Below are 20532 nucleotides of genomic sequence, written 5' to 3'. Positions count from 1 at the left end.
ATGTCATAGTTTTTATCCATTTACCATTTAATGTTGTGGAACATCTTGTGTTGGAAAACTTAGTTACAGCTTTACCTGTTTAATCTGTGTATGTGAAGTGTCCGCTATACAGGTCCCCGTGAATGAGCTGTGTCATATTAATGAGTACATGAATATAAACCTGTAATTTGCAGCTACATTAGTCAGAGCTGCTGTTATAGAAAATTAATTAATAATTAAACTCCTTCTGACCAAGCAGAATCCAGAATTCAGCAACGCTGTGGTATAAGTATAAATTATACCGTAACCTAAATACCTAGCTCAGAAAGCTGAACAGAGCAGCACACACGAGACAAACTGGGGCTGGCATCAGCATGTTCTTCTCATTACATCTTGACATGAACTGAGCTTTATTCATGTGTGATTGTGTTTGTGTCTGTAACAGCGTAAGCACCAAGAGATCCGTGCTATGCGCAGCCAGCTGAAGAAGATTGAGGATCTGGGTGCGGCCATGGAGGAGGCACTGATCCTGGACAACAAGTACACGGAGCACAGCACGGTAGGACTGGCGCAGCAGTGGGATCAGCTCGACCAGCTCGGTATGAGGATGCAGCACAACCTGGAGCAGCAGATCCAAGCCAGGTATCACACGCTCACACACTGAAAATGTTCAGGGTCATTTATATAGAGCTGTTTCACAGTGATACTGATAAACATACTTAATTCCTCCACAGAAACACAACAGGAGTCACAGAGGAAGCCCTCAAGGAGTTCAGCATGATGTTCAAGTGAGTACAAAATCAAAAGCATTATGTGAAAAATCACAGCTGTTCAGCACCAAGGGTGTGAGGAGTAGGGCTGTCAAAACAAAGTTCACCGTTTCAATTTACATCATAATTACTTTTGAAGGTGAAAATCCACGTTCCGATGTTCCGCTGCATTCCATTCCGTATTCCAGCTCTGACAGTAACGTAGCTCTAACATCCGTATTCCAGTGTTTAAAGTCCCATGTTTTACTTCTAAAGCATCTAAAGCCCTATTCACATCAGATCTGTGCTGCAAACATTCTTACTCATTTCTCAAATCAGATTTGAACACATTGTTTAGTTAAAACAAATGAACTGAATCTTTGCTGTGTTTACGGCAAGCAAGATGACGAATCAGCCAGAATTAAATTTTCAGTTAGAGTTTGTGACCGTTTTAGTGAATTAACTTTTTGCCTCCCATTCTCATTTCTCACTCCAGACATTTCGACAAAGAGAAATCCGGTCGCCTGAATCACCAGGAGTTCAAGTCCTGCCTGCGCTCACTGGGCTACGACCTGCCCATGGTGGAGGAAGGAGAACCAGACCCGGAGTTTGAGTCCATCCTGGACACGGTGGACCCCAACAGGTGAGCAGCCGAGCCGCAGCATTCAGACTCCGCCCACCACACACCTGTTCACTCAGGAGCTCATCACTGCATTTCTGTGTTTGCAGGGACGGCAACGTGTCCTTGCAGGAGTACATGGCCTTCATGATCAGCCGCGAGACAGAGAACGTCAAGTCTAGTGAGGAGATCGAGAGTGCTTTCCGAGCTCTCAGTGCCGAGAACAAACCATACGTCACCAAGGAGGAGCTCTACCAGGTACGCAATACACCGCTGTCATTGTGGCATACTGCATATGTGTAAGTGAGAGATTTAAAACCACATGGAGGCACTCCACATGTCTCATTTCCTCATTACTGAATGATTGAAAATGACAAGTCACTGATTTTATTTAGCTAAATGTCTACTCCACCTATACAGTATATCCACCTTTATATGATAGTTGTTGCTTTTCATTAAAACTGTCCATGCACTGTAGTCTGTAACTCTTAAACCATGTTTATTTTTCTTAATATTTTACCAACGCATTAGAATACTGAAAAGTAAATACAGTCCTAGCCTAAACTGCTATTTTATACTCGTTGCCATGGCTACCTGATATTAATTTTGAACTGTATGTAAATGTTTGGCCGAATCTCCATCAGCAGTGCCCTGATACAAGAAAATAATGCACACTTCCCAGCCAATCAGAAACGTGAATTCTTCTGGGCTGTTGCATTAATGTACTGCCTCTAACGCAATTCAGAGCCCTTACAGGTGTTGTGTTTGTTCCATTAGTGTAGTTAGTGTAGCTGTAGTTCAGTGTTTATTCCACAGAAATTCACTCCATGAAGAGCTTCTGTCTGTGTGATAATGTAAATGTCTACTAGCACCAGTCTGCCTGTTATGAATCTTCCTGTAAATGCTGGAGTAGAACCTAGTGTATTGACACACCGACACATGTCTATATTACAGTTGAATCTAATTACAGTTTAATCCAGGCTGATCACATCTTATCTTTTTGCTCTCTCTCCACTGCAGAATCTAACCAAGGAGCAGGCTGATTACTGCATCTCACACATGAAGCCATATTTAGACAGTAAAGGTCGCGAGCTCCCGTCTGCCTTCGACTTTGTGGAGTTCACACGCTCGCTCTTCGTCAACTGATCCCCGCCCCTTTGCCTGCCAGTGACCAATCGGGATGCGTTTCCCCTCGAGCACCAACACAGAGTTGAATTGCATGAATCTAACGTTAATCTTCTCTTTAGCACTCTCTATCTTTATGTAGGAATCTGATTCACTCTGAGCTGATCTCACACTCTCTGTGCTTCACTCACTCTAGTGTAGTGTGTGTTATTCTGTGGTTGTGTTTCCTGTTTCAGTGCTACGCTTGATTTAGAGAAATCTATACAGACAATAAGCTAAGCTGTAACACCGCCCGTAATTCTGCAGTGTGCATTAATAAACGCTACTGGTTAGAACTGGTGACGGTGGTGGTGTGTGTACTGGTGTTTTTGGGGGGGCAGGGCAAAAAGAAAAATATTTACTTACTAGTGTTTTTTTAAATTATATTAGTTATATTTCTATGGCAGAAAAACAGCATATTTACACACAGGAAAACAATTGTCTGGTTTTAATTTCACCAAGAGCATAGCTTAAGTTACAGCTGATCATCCAACCACAAACTTTTATGTGTGACATCAACACCAGCTGCAGTTTTCTGATCTTTGGCTCAAAATGACCACTTAACATACAGGCTTTAATGACAGTGTAACACTTAGCATAATGCTTGCTAGATAATGATGACTTTCAGTTTATATATTGCCCAAAGCTACCTCATTAGCTATCTTTCCAGCCCATGGCTTTATAGACCTATTTTTTTTAATCCTGGTTATAAATATTACTGGTTTTAAATACACAATAAATTAGCATAGTTGCATGTATGTTGTATTGTTGTATGAATAGTTTATCTGATATGGATAAACCTCTTCAGCAGTAGTGAACATTAGCATAAAATTGTCAGCTTTATATTTAGCATAGCTAAGCATGACATCACACACAAGATGTGAAAAAAAAAAAAAGTGTTATTGTCACATGGCCAAGAATTACAACTGATAAATCACACCACCTGGTATAATTGTATATGTGCTAAAGTCTACCATGCTAATGTTAGACTACAACTGCCATTTTTATCTAGTAAACAAAGTGACAATGTGTGACCACTTTCATGTCAGAATAGTGGAAGGATTTCCCATCCTCCTGAATTCTCCCACATGATCAGAGTCACCTGTCTGTGAGCAGGAGTTCTCCGTTCTGGACTCCACGCTGCAGCCTCGTGTGCGTCACTCAGCTACGTCGTCTGCGAGCTGTTGCAGGACGGCACTCTCTCTGGGCCGCTGCTCTGTGAACTCAGCACTCAGCTGCCAGATGTTCACTGTACCGTCTGCATTCCCCACTGCCAGGAGCTGCTGCTGATTAAACTCCACACACAGAGCACACTGACCCCCAGTGTCCTGCTCAATGGTGGCCACTGGTCTGAGACACTTCTGACCCAAATCAAACACCTGCAACACACCTGGAATACAAACAAATAATGTCTCGATTACAGGTGGAACACGTTTTATTGTGTCACAATGCCAACATTTTTATTCTTCTAAATAATTATGCTGCCTCTAAGACAGCACTTCATATCCCTCTTCTACTGACAATGTGCTAGTCCACTTCTTCAGTAAGTTTTCCCACATGGGTTTCAGGACAGAGGAGTTTATGTTTTGTGGTTTCTTGGTAACGTCTAGCTGTGTTATTTTTTTCTTAATAACTTCAAGAGAGTGAAAAGAAGAGAGGCTGGTGAGGGAACCACTGTTTATATCTGCTATAACATAAGTTACAAGAGGTACTAACTCTTTCACCAACGTTCCACAACATTAAATGTAACTATAAATGGAGAAAAATACAATGTAACATACTTTAATAAATAAAAAATTTGCTAGCGTTGGCAAATTGCTGTGGTATCAGAGGGCTCTACCTTCCTGTAACTGCTAATGTATCATGGCTACTGTAAAAATACAAACAAATTAGAAATCTACAGCTGATGGAGGTAATCCTGCAGGCAATACTTTCACACTTTGACCCACCTTGCCCGGTGACTGCAACGAACACTAGCGGCCGAACAGGTGACCACCGCACTCCAAACACGTATGAGTCAGAAACGCGCAGGGACAGCAGGGGACCCGGCTGCAGGACACTGTGGACATGCGCCAAGCCGTCTGTCCCCACACTCACAAACAGGTTCCTAAAGCGAGCACAGGAACGTGATGCGCGTGTTTTTTCTAACAGCTTTATAAAGTCTTTAATCACTAAAATTCACCTGTGGAAGGGGGAGAAGTGGAGCGACTGGATGGGACCGGCTCGTGGTGAGAAGCAGAACTGTGCAGGAGCGTGTAGTGTGACACTCTCACCGTCAGGGGGCACCACTGCCACTGTCTGACTGCTGAAGGAACACTTGAGCACCAGACCCCCCTCAGTGCCCACCAGGAACATGTCCGTGTCCCAGGGTGAGAGCGCAAGAGAGGTCACGCCTACAGCTGTATCACCTCTCACCTGCCATCAGGAGAACAGGAGATTGTTTATATAACAATTTTATTTTGCTGAACATGATTGGTTAGTACTTACATCAGCTACTTCCTCAAAAAAACAATCAGGAGCCTCTCAAACCTTACTGTGTTACTGTGATTTTTTTTTTATTCAGAAATGTAAGACTGTACCTGTGTTGTCCAGCCCCAGACTAAACTGATCTACACGACAGTTGGACCCCATACAGAGAGAGAAAGAAACATCTTATATCATAATAATCAATTAGTGACGGTTTTTCTGACACTCACCCTGCTGGCTGATCGGCTCAGAGGGAGCTGCTGCCTGACGAGAGCAAATCCAGCAGTTAGGGTCAGTTTACCTTCTGCTCCATCTACACTCCAGCGCAGGACTCGACCTCCTGAACACGCACTTACAACCACCATCTCTCCTCGACGAGGCCCTGGGACCCACTTTACCTACACACACGCGCGCACACACACACACACACACACACACACACACACACATACAAAACATGTACTTTTGTATTTTCACAGTTCCATGAAATGAAGCTGTAAATGTGCAGAATCTGCCCTTTCAGGGTTGGAACTACTGTTTCAGAGGGAAATACTTTCTGGTTCTGCACAAAATGACAAGTGAAGTTGTGTGATGGTGTTCTGATGGTGTGTGAATATCACAAAACCTTCAGGAAAGTGTAAAGCAACCAGGCCTACTTTTTTCTGTATTGCTCCAGTGCTGTAAAGTTGGCTAAAAGATAAAACTCTGTAAGAAAAGTTGTCTGTCTCATCCTCACACCTTTACTGTTCCTGTGGAATTACTGCAGGTTTCAATTTGTTTTATAGTTGAGTATTTTAAACACATATTGAGTTTACAGCTGCCCCCAGACATCTAATATATGGAAATTTGCCATAAATAGGCTTTCTTTTCTCAGTACAGGGAAATCAGTGAGGGAATCATACACCTTCTTTACCGGTGTGAAGGCTAAATCACATCAAAACTGCTCTAATTCTTAATTGTGTTGAACTTTGAGCTGCTTTAAATGTGTTATGCATACATTGTCTATGATCCATGTTAAAACAGACTAGAAGCGTTAATGACAGTTACCTCATATACCGGCTCTTTGTGTGTATCTGAACACATCCCTGTTTGAGCCAACACAGGATCCTGAGAGCGACTTGTATCCCACACCATCACTTCTCCACTGTACAGCCCTCCTGCAGAGTGATCACAAATTGGGTGGTTATCCATAAATTCATGCGTGCCTATCATTTCAAACTCCGTGTTCACATTAGCAAGTGACAGGCATCCATTATTATAACACAGTGTTGTTTAATTTTTAACATTATAACAGTGTTGAATTTATGGAAGGAGGTCTCCAGTGTCAGCTCTTTGTAACACTCAGAAGTAAAGAGGCAAGGTAAATTTAAGTTTTCCAACACTGGAGTTTAGACAAAAACTTACCAGGGAGGCTGCCAAGAGACCTACGGCAACATTAAAGGAGCTGCAGGAATATCTGACAAGAACTGATTACTCTCTGCATGTGACACCAATCTCTCATATTCTTTATGTGTCTGGGTTATGGGGTAGGGTGGGTAGACAAAAGCCCAACTAAATCACCCCAAACGATGTTTACAAATGTGTTATGGTCTACAACAATTCCATAATTCCAAAAGGTATGTTTGGTGCAAAAAAAAAAAAAAAAGCTAAAAGAATACCATAGCCACAGTGAAGCATGGTGGTGGCAGCATCATGCTTTAGGGCTGCTTTTCTTCAGCCAGAACTGGGGCTTTTATCAAGCTGGAAGAAATCATGAATAGCTACAAATACCAGCTGATTTTAGTGCAAAACTTTTACGTGTCTGCTAATAAGCTGAAGATGAAAAGGAATTTCACCTTTCAGCACAACAATGACCCAAAGCATACATCCAAATCAACAAAAGAATGGCTTAACCAAAAGAAGATTAATGTTATGAATGGCCCAGCCAGAGCCCAGAGCTGAATCCAACTAAAAATCTGTGTGACAGCAGAGAGCGTGTGACAGGATCTTTGTTTGCCTTTATTGATGGAATGGCTAATCAGTGTATAATAAAGACCTGTGAAGAAGGAAGAGAGGTTTTACCTGCAATCAGAGATGGACGCAGTGGATGGAAGGACACACACATAACGGATGTTGCCGTCTCTATGACCATGCCGGGCTGTTTCGGGTTCACTCTTCTACGGTCCAGGTTCCATGTGCACACGTACGACTTCTCAGTGCTCCAGTCACCATCACTGACACTAAAAGAGAAGCACAGCAATGACCATGGCTGGGTTTATAAACAGAGCTTTTCAACCACATGGCATGAGTGCAAAGACAGGTTCCACACGTGTTGTTCATATATTCTCCCTAAACTCATGTTGCATAAAATCCAAGTTTATGCACTATTTGGTGTTAATGTTAGAATAATGGGAAGAATAATAGGGTCGTATCTGTGTAATGAGTATCTAGTGTTAGCTCAGAGTGCTTAATAGTGTTTAAAATGTTAACTGTGTTAATAAAATATGTTCCAAATGTCCTTGTTGAAGAGAAAATGAGAATTTACATCCAATTTACTTCAAAATTCATCTAAAATCACAGATATTATTACATTTTTAAAAAGGTGTAACATGAACTATACCTATATTTAGAAATCACAGCATATTCACTATTTACTATGTAGTGCACTATCTGGGGTGTTTTTATGTTGTAGTTCTGAAACCCCTCTTGGCACAGCATGAAGCCTAAGAGCTCCAAAATACCCATAGTGCACTTTGAGGTCATTATTTAATGCGTGTTTTCTCACAGGACTGGTTGTTTTTGGTTGTGTCACAAACACACACTTTCTAATCATAAAAGTAATTAAAAGTGCACATAGTGGTTGTCAGACTATTTAACAGATTAGGACTGTGTAGAAATGTCACTCCAATTCACTCTACTCTGATTAAGATGGGAGTTTTTTTTTTTTATTCTTGACTGATTATTAACAGATTATCAGGCCATGTGTTAATGTAGCTAGTGATGTCTCTGCTCTAACTCACCTACGAAACCTGTTGAAAGCAGGTGTGTTTGAGCATGAAAAACTGTGTTGGACTTTGTCTTTGCCTATTGCACACATTGGCATTTAAAAAAAATAAATGTAATGTGGAAATACGTGTGGTGGCACAAATTTAACATAAACAATGGATTTTGCTGTCATAACTAAACTCATCGTAAGTGAAATCATGAATAAACTAAATATAAGTGTGTTTAGTACCATGTGTGATTATTAAAGGGAGATAGGATAGAACCTGAGGTGGGTGGATCTGCACATTATTTTACACAAGTTGGGAGGAATCTGATTATTTTTGTGCACTATTAAATTCAAGCAAAGTTTTATAAATAAGGTCCAGAAATACAGTCACAATTATGACTGCATCACTTAACACTGGATGCCGTTGTTTATTTTCATACATAATAAGGACAGCAATAGGTGGCATACCGTCCAAAAGCACATGCTATAACAGAACCGGTGCAGTTCCAGGACACGCTGGTCACCTGCAGCCCCCTGTCCTGAGCCTCACAGTACCCGAGACTGAATAAACATGACACCTGTACAGGAAACATACAGTTTCATTACGTCAGCACACTGCACATCACACACATGGGCGACTGAGCTTTTCCTGCGTGTCTGAGCCTCACCGTCTCATGCTGATCAGTCCAGTTCACTTCATATCCATCAAAAGCGTGGCTCTTTGAGTTCTTCACCAGCTCCCGGATGACCAGGTCCTCCACACGGTGCAGGAAATCCCTCAGCCCGGGCGGCTCAGCTGACAGATCCGAGTGGAGTGTGAGCTGATCAGTGAGGTTCTCTGGAGGATCGGTCTGTGTGCTGCTGCTTAACACACTTCTGACCTGCGTCTCAGCCTCGGCTGTGTGAACTGGGACGGTTTGACATGTTTTCTGAAAGCGGAAGCAGCAGTTAACAGGATTATGTCAACAGCAAATCTCGAATAAAAAAAAAAACCTAAACAGAAAAAAAAAAAACAGTAGACCTGAAACTGATAAAAACATAGCAGTATTGTCACATCATCAGTACCTGTACAGAATTTTCAGTACTATATCCACTGTTTGAATCTGTTTTTATACAGAGTGTCCCAAAAGTCTCCATACATAGGGGAAATTAACACTTTTTAGCAAAATTATTCAAAATTTTTTCATACTTAGTTTGTATTCTATATATTTTTTTCCAGATAGCCTTTAAGAACACCTTTGACAAAAGATGAATCTATGGAAATCATTCTCATGGCTGAAGCTGTCGCGATGTTGCTGTCGCGATGTTGCAATGGACTTTAACAGGAAACATGGCAAGCGCCTCACACACGACACTGTTACCAAACTGATTAACAAATTCAGAAAGACTGGAAGTGTTGCGGACCAACCGAGACGTCCACGAACATCCACTGATGAAGGCACAACCGACGTGCTGCTGGCAAACAGTCCCCTATACAGTATATGGAGACCTTTGGGACACCGTGTAGTCAGTGCTTATTTTCCTTTCTTTTCAAGGATGACAAAAAACACAATTATCACTTTTTTAACTTTATATGACTCTCATACATTCACAATATGTAAAAAATTAAATGCAAGATTATTTTTTGTTCCAAAGTATTTTTATTGAATATTTTGTCAGACATGAAACATATAATACAGTTAGACATCTTTTTTATCTTTTAAATAACATCTGTTGCACAATTATACATTTAAGCTTTCTAATATGAAGGAGGAAAAAAAAAGGAAAATTTTTACTCCGCTGAGATAACTGAGGGGTCCATCTTCTTTATCTGATCTAAAACAGGTTGCCAAGTAATACAAAACATGTTGTTGCAGCCTCTTATAGTGTGCCGTATTTTTTCTAAGGCCATATAATGTAGTAAGTCCTTAAGCCATGGCTTGAAGGTTGGAGGGGATTTTTCTTTCCATTTGAGCAGTATTAACCTCCGGGCTAAAAGCATAGTAAAAGCAATCAGATTTTTCTTACTTTGATTAAGACTTAAGGATCGTGATATGATACCAAATATTGAAATTATGGCCTCAGGCTCTATACATGTCTTTAATGTATCAGAGAGAAATTTAAATACCAACTGCCAGAAATCTTTTAAATTCGCCAAAACATGTGAGATAGTGTAGCTGGCTCAATTTCACACCTATCACAGTTAGGGTCTAAGTTTGGTTTGAATTTGGCTAACTTCACTCTATGTTTTAGACAAATTGAAGATGAATAAATATTATTTAAAACAGACTGCCACATGTCTTCTGAGAGTTCTATATCTAATTCTACCTCCCATTTCCTTTTTAACTGAGCTAGGGGTTCCAGGTTATGAGAATTGATTACAGAATGAATTTTACCAATGGCTCCTTTGGAATATGGACTCAGGTCCATAATAGACTCAAGAAGGGAACAGGGAGGCAATGAAGGAAAGTGGCTCAATGAGGAAGACACAAAGCTACGAAGCTGAAGATATCTAAAAAAGTGGGAGTCAGTAATTTGGAACTTCATTTTCACTTGACCGAATGATGCAAAGTCTCCATCAATAAACATATCTTTTAGTGTCCTAAGACCTTTCACACACCAAATATTAAAGGTTTCATCCATAATAGAAGGGGTAAACATGTGATTTCTTGCTATGGGAGTGTAGACTGATAATTCCTTGAGTACAAAACTTCTTCTAAATTGTGCCCATATTTTGAATGAGTGTTTAACCACTGGATTTGAAGAAAATTTAAATATTGGTTCGGGTGGTGGGAGTTTTGAGCAGAGCAGGGCGTGAAGAGAGGCCGGTCGACATGACGTATTTTCTAAAGACAACCAATTGGGACCACTACTATTTGATGAATTAACCCAGTATAACATTGCAGGGATATTAGCTGCCCAGTAGTAATACTGAATGTTGGGTAAAGACAGACCTCCATGCTCTCAGTGTCGCTGTAAAATACTTTTGCAGATGCGCGCATTTTTCCTGTTCCATATGAATGATGATATTAATTTGTCTAATAGTGAGAAAAAAGATTTTGTCAAAAATATAGGTATGCAAAATGCAAGATTACTGATATAAATAGAAATTTTGACACTTTTATCACAACTCACATGACAGTCCGCAGCTATACACACATTTTGCCCAGAGTCTTAACTCAGTTAACTGAGCTCAGAGTCTTAACTGAGCTACAACTGCCCTTTAACCCTGATACCTGTCATATAGATATTAAATATCAATATCATTAACAATATAATGAGCTGTGCATGTGTGTATGCATGCGCGCGCACACACACACACACACACACACACACACACAGTACCGGAATGGCAAGGCCAATTCTTTTGGAGACATTTGGGTTTGAGATCAAAGGATGAGCTGATAGATCAGAATTTTATCTTAATTTCCTGATATTTACATCTAGATGTGTTAAACAACTAGGATTAGGGCTTTAGGTGAGCAAAAGTATTGGAACAGATAGTCTTAAAGTAAATACCAAAAAACTGGTTGTTGTCTAGGACTGGCTCATACACACACACACACACACACACACACAGTATTTCAAAATGTACTGTTTGAAAGCCGTCTGAAGAAGTGTAGCGATATGAAATGTCTGACTATATTTAGGTAATTCATCAGTATGTTATTAGTGAATATTTTATAGTCGATAAAGTATTTGAGAAATGTAGACGCTGATTCAGTGCATTAAAGTTTATGAAGCTGTATAATGGCTTTATTGTGGTAATTGTTTCCACAATTGATTTTTTTTCCTTTGGCAATAGACGGTGTTATTTAAAACATGTCGTTTGTGATACATTTTGTGTTGTTTTGTTATTTTTAATTTTTCACCGTGTAGCTAAACAGGCGAGTAAACTGAGGTAAAGTGCACATACCGAGTCCTGAGTCTGTCCGTGCGACTTTTTCCACGATGACTGAAAACCGAAAATATCGCGAGATTCATCCGTGAACATTTCACCAAATTAGATAAATAACACCTCAAAAACTGTCGCGACTCTGCATTAAGCGCTTACACTAACTACAGATAATTAGCTGTTAGCTTATTTACTGACTAATGCTAGCTGGAGGAAATTCAGCGTTATCCCACGAGCTAGCTGGCTAACTAGCAAGTAAATATTTTAAGCTTTCCATATTAAATCATTGGATAGCACTGAACGAAACTTTTTGTTGTTGTTAAATAATACATGCAGTGCTACGCTAAAGCAGCTAGCTTAGATGCTAAGACGTTTCACCGCTATTCAGTGATTCACTGGTTACCCCTGGAAACTAGTGATGCATTGTTCACCAAAGAGTCGATTCTTTGAACTGGCTCTTTTGAGTGAACTTTGGGAGCCGACTCGCATATGTAAAGAACCCTAACATATCCTTCTACTGAAAATTAAAGTATAAGAAAGTACAACAGTCATTGAATTCTACGTAAGTTAAGCACAGATGCAGCAGCAGTTCAATATTAAATATTAATATTATATATGCAGGAATGTTTTGTGCAGAAAGCAAATATATAACCCCTTGCTTGTTTTACATTTGTTTTACATTTTTACGTTTGTTTTAAAACTGATAATGAGCCGTTTGGGGGCTGAAGGAGTCGACTCTTGTTGTTCAGCTGAGCCGATTGCACTGACTCACTGAAAAGAGCCGGAATTCCCATCATGTTACTGGAAACCAAAACAAGCGGTTGTGTCTCAAATCGAGGTCTCATTCGCGTGAGTGCACTAACTGAGCATCCAGCCAGTTCACCAAAGCTGTCAGCGTCTCAATGGGAATGTTTCACAATTTAATATTAAAGGGGCAGTATGTAATATTTAGCATAGGCTTCCTTTTGTTTGTTTGATTGATTTTTGGCTGGCTGAAGCACCTTCTGTGCTGAAAAAAGCATCTAACCTAAATCACACTCTAGATTTATTATTCAGTTTATAACTTATTTATTTATTTTATGTATTTATTATTTATCAGTAATAAATAACTAATAATAACCAATAAAGATTAGATTAATTGGAATATTGGCAATAAAAAATTTTACATGTCATAGTCATTCAATGACAAGACTCATTTTTCCCCAGCACTTTGTCCTCCATGGTTGTTTTTCTCGCTTACCTCCCAACTTACAACCTGTTAAAAAGTGCTTGACATCACTGGGTGCTTTAATGAAAAGTTAAACTTTTTTAAAATTTGGAAGCTCTGCTGTGACACAAAAAAAAAAAAACAAAAAAAAAAACAGCAGAGGCCTGAAATAAAGAAAATAGTTATCAGTTGCATGATAAGTTTGTAAATGACAAACTTGCAAACCACACCTTTAAACCATTCGTTTTTTTCTGAGAAAAGCACACTTAAACAGATAAAATCCTCAGAAACAGAGTAATGGCAATTTAATCAAATATTTATTCAGTTTATTCAAATATTGAACAGGATACAATATGTATAGAGTGATAAGTGATGAGATCACTGTGACTCATGTCAAACATTCCAACATGCTCAGAAATGGTGTGTGCTGATGATGATGGCATGCAGTTAAATCCATGTAAACACTCTTCACTACAGGTGCTAAACCCTACGTGTGTGTACGTGATATGTCCTCTAGCCCTTCAGTCAAACCTGGGCACACACCATCGAGATAAAAAGCCTACGTATATATATGTACAGATACAAATATCTTACAGCATTGTCGCTTTTAAACTGCAGTTCAAACCTTGCCGATTTCAGTTCAACTTCATACGGTGTGCAGGCCAAAACGTAAGCAAACGCACCTGAGCAAGTGCCTTTATACATAAAATAGGGTACATGCTGAAAATAAGTATCATTTTTGGCAAGCTAAAAAACAGAATTATATCAATATCAAACAACAGGACAAAATTCTGCAAATGTGTTTTTGAAGTGTCATTTAATCTAGCTTTGTGTTTTAATAGCTCAGGGGGCCGTATTCAGAGTTAAGTGCGTGTAGTGAGTATTTAATACCAAAATTGCACACATAATTATTCAGGCCTCAGATGTAACTACAGCTATTCAGAAGGTACGTGAGAGTTATGCTCACAGGGCGACGTTTAAAGGAAACAGAGGAGTGTCTCAGTTATGCGAGATTCTGCCCCTTGTCTTAAGGCTCAACGAGAAGCAGTATTAAGTCCAGCGCCACTGTCTGACAGTTTGATGTAACCACAATATGTAAGCTGAAATTTTTATTTGGGCTCAAAAACACTAAAGACAAAAAGTCATTTGAGGCCAATATTAAATACATAAATATGACACAATTCATTAATAGTATCGTCCCTTTAGAGTTGTGTTTTTTTTTTTGTTTTTTTTTTTTTTCTTTGCACAGAGAGACGCATCTTAATCTGAGACTGATTATGTCAATAACCAGTTTTGCTTGAAGTTATGAATGGATAAAGTTATGAATTTGGCATCGTCAGCACATTTTCTTTACAGAAGAGTGCACTGAATTAACTAAGAAATTGGCATTACTGGAATTAAAGTTGTGATACATTATATCTCACAAACACATTACAAGACCTCAATTTTGGCTTCACGTGGCTTCATTAAGTTGTGCGCACCACTAACCATCTACAATAGATTTTTTAAAAATTTATAATAAAATGCAACATAATAAGATGTGCTGAATCTATTTTATGAGCTGCTAAATAATGAGGATCGAAGCCATATTGTTGAATTAAACCAAATTAAAACTCCTACTAGATGTTTTTCAAAGCTTGCCATCTTCTAATTCATATACTGTATGATCATATTATTCTTTTTTTACTTTTCATTTTTAAAATGTCTTTTTTTTTTTCATTATATCATGTTATATCATACCATATTTGACAGCAAATTTGAAGAAAATTTTCTATCCCTGATTTTTTTTCTGGTTTAAAGGCAAGTGCTTGTGTTTAAAGGCAGTTGTCTTGATGCTGTTGAAAAAACCCTGTCTCGGAGACACCAACTACATGCAGGTGATTTTAATAATCTCAATGGGAAGCCCAGAAAATCAACTTGAGTACCTACATAACTGAACTCTCAATGTGTACAAACTTCCCCCCGCACATATTGACGTAACCTTTGGACTTAAGTCACCAACTCTGAATATGGCCCAGGGTAAATATCCTGGTGTGGTTTTAAAAGATTTTCCAAATCTGTCACACTACAGTCAAATTTATTTTAAAATCTTCACTTACATTCCGGACCATAAGAGGCACCCATTTTAATTCTGGTTTTTTCTGCTTAGAACATTGCCAGTATGCTAACTCTAATTTGTGCTAGTGTTTATATGAGATCTTTTTATTATAACACCAAGTAGTTGTAGATTATGCTGTGTTCTGTTGTATTCGTAACTTGAGAAATTATGGACCTTTCAACTCGGAAAATGTGCAGTTCACCGGTCAGTCAGATTTCCTAATTGGAAACTCGGATGAAATCCACTTTGCACATGGTTACTGACATAAACACAGCTGCCATCAATCTGGATCACTCTAATTACGCTACTCTAATATGGTAGTACATAAATTATATTTGTCTTACAGTGGATTTCACCACTGTCTAATATTAAATGTAAAACAAATCTTACAGTCTTACAGTAATGGCTTTAACAAAGCACTCATTTAGAGTCCTTTTACAATTTGAGAGCAGGCAATGAATTTAAAATGTCCTTAAATTCAAAGATTTAAGGTTTTAATGGAACACTTTTTTCATGTTTCATTGCTAACAGTGGGTAAACTGTAATAAAACAAAAATAAAACCTTCATATTTTCAATTAGCATCTTGGAGCATTACAGCTTAATCACACTATAATCACATACAGTATATTTTTGTGTAATATTGATTGATTGATTGATTGATTAATGTTGTGGTACTGTAGTTATTAATGTTCATCCTCCTACAATGCTTGCAAACTATTAGTTTTCGATAGAAAACCCAAAAAAGTCAGGAGTAGCAACCTGGCTATATATTGGACTTCTGACAACACCAGAACGCAGCATTAAGACACCATAAGTACACTAATAGTGTTTTCCACCAGACAGCAATGTACAATAACAAATAGGTTGAGTTTCTGTACAATAACTATAGGTTGAATTTCTGTACCTGTGAAAGTGGGCGGAGTTTCTCTGGAGGGTGTAGGGGGTGGAGACTAGTGATGCAATGAGCATGATTAGTAAAATACTACTTACAATTTTATTTTGATTTTCTTTAACATGGAATTTAAAAAACATACAAGACCACCGTTCATTTTGGATTAAAGTGTGTGTGTGTGTGTGTGTGTGTGTTGTCAGCTGCCTCTGAGTTTTAATGGCAGCAAGTGACCCAAAAAAGGCAAAGGTGCCAATACTTTAAATCTTAGTAAAAAATACAGAGGATGTTGAGTGTAAACTTTGTCTGGTGACATTTTCCATGGTTGAATTCATGTTTCATTGGTCATGTAGTGCATTCGGATGAAGGACACATAGTGCTTTAGAAGCTATTTAGGATTCAACATTTGAAGATGGTCTAAAGAAATCTAAAGTTGGTCAGACAGTTACTACACTACTACCGAATATCATTGTGCCATAATGTCTGGTAGAAAAGTCATTCTAGTCAGAGACGATTCTGGCACCGTTGTGTTTGACCAATCAGTGATCAGCACTGTTAGCTCCGCCCACACATCTCTGTTCAGTTCTCTTGTTACCCTACGAGAAGGGAAACCAAATTATGTATTTCGTTACAGTACGGCAAAATAAGTAGGCAAAATAAGAGGTCATTTACTGAGACGAGGTGCACTGCGTGCTGGAAAAACTTATCTTTAGCGTCTTATAATCCGGAAAATAGTGCAGTATATAATATTGTACTCCTTCTTGAGACCTGTATCAGTTAATAATATACACTCCAACCAAACTTTTCTCCTGCTATCCAACATCAACGCAACAAACACAGCTTCATGTGCATAGTAATAGTGTTAAAAACCACACAATGTCCTGCGCTGAGCTCTCAGTCAACATGCATGAAGCGAAATGCAGAAAACCCGACACACTCGTGCTCAAACACAAACCCTCCTCACCGTGGAAGCACAAAACTCTTTAACATCAAGGTGTGTGTGTGTGTGTGTGGCATAAAGGAAGTTCAGTGGCAGAAAAGCAGCAGCCACAAGCACAATAATATATACAGCTGAAGAAGGGCAAAAGCCCAGAAGCAAAGAAAATCTCACTCACACATACACACACACACACACACACTACTGTTCTACACTATGGCAGCTCAAGCATAAATGATCCTACTTTAGCTATATAGTATCAAAAAGTTACAATGATGAAATGTAAGGCATACATTTATGTCCAAAAAGTTCAATCAAGTCATGCATAGCTTGTAAAAGTTATTGTATTTCTCTAAAAAAGATGCAATCTATACGTCTAATATTGAAATGTCAATAACTAATACACTTGCAACATGACCACGTCTTTTTTTTTTCCAAAGATGCACCAGTTTGTAATATTTTGGTAAAATATCAGTTCATAATAAAAAGGTTTGCACGGTTTGCAAACACTGAAGAAATCTGTTTGTTAAGTCACCCTAAAAAAAAAAACAAGGAACAAAATCAAATGTACAATAAATCACAATGTCCCTGTTACTGAAAATGTAAATGGCATGTTTGGTGTCAGACATTTGGTGTTTTCCACTGCAGTTACAATGCTAATGTAGCTATTAAGTAATAGAAGCTTATAGCCACCAGTTTGGCATGGTGCATGTCTAAGTCACCTCAAAGGGCATCTCACTAAACACCATTTCTACATTCCCTATTAACTTTATCAGAAACATAACTATTATCTTAAACTTAAGAGTTCTTGAACAATGCTAAACTATGCTAAACGATGTTAGACGATGCTAAACTCTTAGCCACATTAGCCTTGTACACACCAAACATATCTTGTTTCATTGACTACATTTTGGGTGAAGGAACATTGTGGCCATTTTGTAAACTTGCTAAAATTCCCTCATTCCACCTTCCCCATTATAAAAACCCAGTTTCCTGACTTGACTTGATCCATTAGTGAGTGTTCACATTCACACACCACCCTGAATGTAGTTTACTGTGGATATGATCACTGGTCAGGGCAGTTTAACCTTTATACATTAATGATTTGCTAGAGAGAAATATCAAGACTTGGGCCACAAAGACTTGGGTACCCAGACTTGGGTAATATTTTAGCAAAATAAATAAAGAATACAACACCAGGCTGATGTGATTACTAACATTACTAACACTGCACACTGGATCTTTAATTTAAGATGAGTGTTGGGTTCAGCACTAACCTGGGCTGTGTCTCAAATCACACACTTCTGTACAATGCACTAAGATTGATGACTCCACATGCACGAACCTGAGTATGTAAAGGGGCTTGGAATGCTGTCTACAACCTTGTTAGACATCACAAAACGCAATGCTACTCTCACCTTAATTGTGGGGGTGCCAATAATTTTGAAACCTGTATTTTGCATACACATCGACTAAATCAATGTTTGAAAAAATAATATGCATTTCAAATAATACGATATAGTGTCCCCATATGTTTAAGATTAAAGTATCAGTTGTCCTAGACACAAAATAATTTTCATAAAGGGTGCCAATAATTATGTTCACACCGTGTATGCAATTTGAGACACAACTTCGGGAGTGTTATTAAAAGTTTGACAAAATCACAGAGGAAGAGATCAGGAGCTGAGTTTTTAGATTTGTTCAGTGCTCAATCTGCAAACTGTGGAACTCTCTTATAGACTGGAATTTCAGCTTTAAAATAAAAATAAAACATGCCATTCAATAAAAAATTAAACATCATTAATTTAACTAAACTTTATCTGATACAGCAGCGACCTCTATTGCTTGACAGTTCAAATGCAGGTAACGTGTAATGTTTTTTTTTTTTTGCAGAATGGTGCACGAGAACCTTATTCTTTTTTACATTCTAGTTCTTTAATAAAGGATCTATAAATAAATCGACTCCAAACCTATTTAATATCAAACCCTGATGGTGATCTGGACACGGGCTGTTTCTCAATCTGCGTTCTCGCTTGACGCTGTCTTTCGTTCGACTCATTGCTGACGTCCTGAAAAGCGGTTTAAATACCTGAAAGTGTTCCTGATCCTACAAACATGGAGGACAAACTCAGTCACTAACGAGATCGTTCACTGTGAGCACAGTCTACATGCTGATTTTATTAAACTGGTTACACAATCAGAGGATATTTACGATTTGGTAGAAACAAGGCCTGATATGAAAGTCTGCTTTATATTTCCACCATCAGGAGGCAAAGCTTAGCTAAATCAGCTAGCTAACAATAACCTCCTGTGGTAGCTTTAAGCTAACTGGAAGCTATTAGCCAAGTACTTAGGAGTTTGTTTTTTTGCACTTCTTGTGTTGAGAAACAGCCAATCACGTTCAAACCGCCTCCACCATGTGCTTCAAGAAATAGCGTGATCCCACTCCATATAGTAAAAGTGCAAGCACAGCCTCCGCACTGGACAGGAGGGGAAATAAACACACACTCACACTCACACATACACACTCACAAATATAAGGAAGAGTGTGTCCTGAGATGACACACACACAGCGCATGCTGCTGTAAAACTGTACAAATGCATGCATGTTGTAGGGGAAACGCCCCACACGCCATCCACGTGTCCCAGCTGCACGATGGCGCTCGGGAACCGTACCAAATCCCCCATCATCCACATCCCGGGGGCGTGAGACACTAAGCCCTTTCAGTCAGACGTGAGGTTGTCAGGAAAGCACTTCATCCTCGCCTACGAAGGGCAAGTCCACGCTGCGTATGCCGTCTCCACTTCCTTGTTTCCTAGGAAACACACACACACGCAGTGCCTGTTAAAATAAATGCATACCACAAGCCTAAAAAAGCCTTCATCAGTCAGATCAGTGGCATGATGAGATCCCAGCAAACACAGCATAACATTCAAAATGTCACAATGGTAACAAAGTCTGAATAAAAAAACAGGATGTAAAAGTGATAAAACGCTCAAACAGCAGCTCAACTTGTGATCAGACATGCTGCTTAATATTCTAATGAGCATGCTTGATTGACAGGTGCTTGATTGACTAGGTTAGTTGTCACTTGCTAGGTTAACTTTCACTGACTAGGTTTCACTCTCTAGTTTAACTTTCTTTCACTAGGTCAGCTTTCACTCAGTAGCATTCACTTGCTAGGGGATGAGTGATATCAGCCATTTGAAAATGGGTAATGCCTTACCCAAGCTTAGCTCCACCCACTTTGGACTGAGAGAGGTGAAGTTGTGCTGAAATTCATGTAGACATTAAAAAGTCACCAAGTATTGACACATTGGCTCCGAGGTTTTGCTTCGCTGGGACTTCAAATTTGATCCGAAAGCTAGCTCCCCTTGATGTTTAGCTAATCTGGCTTTTGCGATTTATTTCCATTACAGTTAACAAATATTTGTTTCACTCAGGCTCTAATGTAAGATACTAACGTAAGATACATACTCTAATGTAAGATACGTACTAGTGATGTATCTCGTTCACCATATCCAGTCAAGAGTTTCATAAAGTCATGAAGTTTGGTTGTTGTTACATGTAACAATAA

General features: G+C 39.0%; 3 protein-coding genes across 15 annotated transcripts in view; 1 reads left to right on the top strand and 2 right to left on the bottom strand.

The window, feature by feature from the left end:
* Positions 1-2811, top strand: part of sptan1 (spectrin alpha, non-erythrocytic 1) — a 46371-nt gene extending 43560 nt beyond the window's left edge. For all 12 annotated transcript variants that reach the window (XM_026941037.3, XM_053240175.1, XM_026941040.3 and 9 more), the window contains 5 exons: positions 425-621; positions 714-767; positions 1225-1371; positions 1458-1605; positions 2368-2811. In XM_026941037.3, the coding sequence (XP_026796838.3) occupies positions 425-621; positions 714-767; positions 1225-1371; positions 1458-1605; positions 2368-2493 (672 nt within the window). In that variant the 3' untranslated portion in view covers positions 2494-2811. The remainder of the gene's footprint in view (positions 1-424; positions 622-713; positions 768-1224; positions 1372-1457; positions 1606-2367) is intronic.
* A 133-nt stretch (positions 2812-2944) lies between these two features.
* dync2i2 (dynein 2 intermediate chain 2) lies at positions 2945-11983 on the bottom strand. Its single transcript, XM_034311115.2, has 9 exons — positions 11844-11983; positions 8617-8877; positions 8417-8526; positions 7039-7196; positions 6025-6134; positions 5208-5375; positions 4694-4926; positions 4461-4618; positions 2945-3901 (listed from the first exon to the last, which is right to left on the bottom strand). The coding sequence occupies exons 1-9, from the start codon at positions 11919-11921 to the stop codon at positions 3669-3671; spliced, it is 1509 nt and encodes a 502-aa protein (XP_034167006.1). The 5' UTR covers positions 11922-11983; the 3' UTR covers positions 2945-3668.
* The window catches only part of LOC113543117 (calcium/calmodulin-dependent protein kinase kinase 2), a 31738-nt gene continuing 23049 nt past the window's right edge, over positions 11844-20532 (bottom strand). For both annotated transcript variants that reach the window (XM_026941165.3, XM_026941166.3), the window contains one exon: positions 11844-19770. In XM_026941165.3, coding sequence (XP_026796966.1) covers positions 19698-19770 — 73 coding nt within the window. In that variant the 3' untranslated portion in view covers positions 11844-19697. The remainder of the gene's footprint in view (positions 19771-20532) is intronic.

The sequence above is a fragment of the Pangasianodon hypophthalmus genome, chromosome 15, assembly GCF_027358585.1.
Source record: "Pangasianodon hypophthalmus isolate fPanHyp1 chromosome 15, fPanHyp1.pri, whole genome shotgun sequence".
NCBI lineage: Eukaryota > Metazoa > Chordata > Actinopteri > Siluriformes > Pangasiidae > Pangasianodon > Pangasianodon hypophthalmus.
Note: the sequence above shows the minus strand (reverse complement) of the source record. Positions and strands in the feature narration are given on the sequence as shown.

Coding starts and splice junctions, on each gene's coding strand:
- dync2i2 (XM_034311115.2), bottom strand. CDS start 11,921: ATGTTCACGGATGAATCTCGCGATATTTTCGGTTTTCAGTCATCGTGG. Junction 7,197..8,416: donor ATAGCATGTGCTTTTGGACG/GTATGCCACCTA, acceptor CTTCTCTTTTAG/TGTCAGTGATGGTGACTGGA. Junction 5,376..6,024: donor ACAAAGAGCCGGTATATGAG/GTAACTGTCATT, acceptor GCGTGTGTGTAG/GTAAAGTGGGTCCCAGGGCC.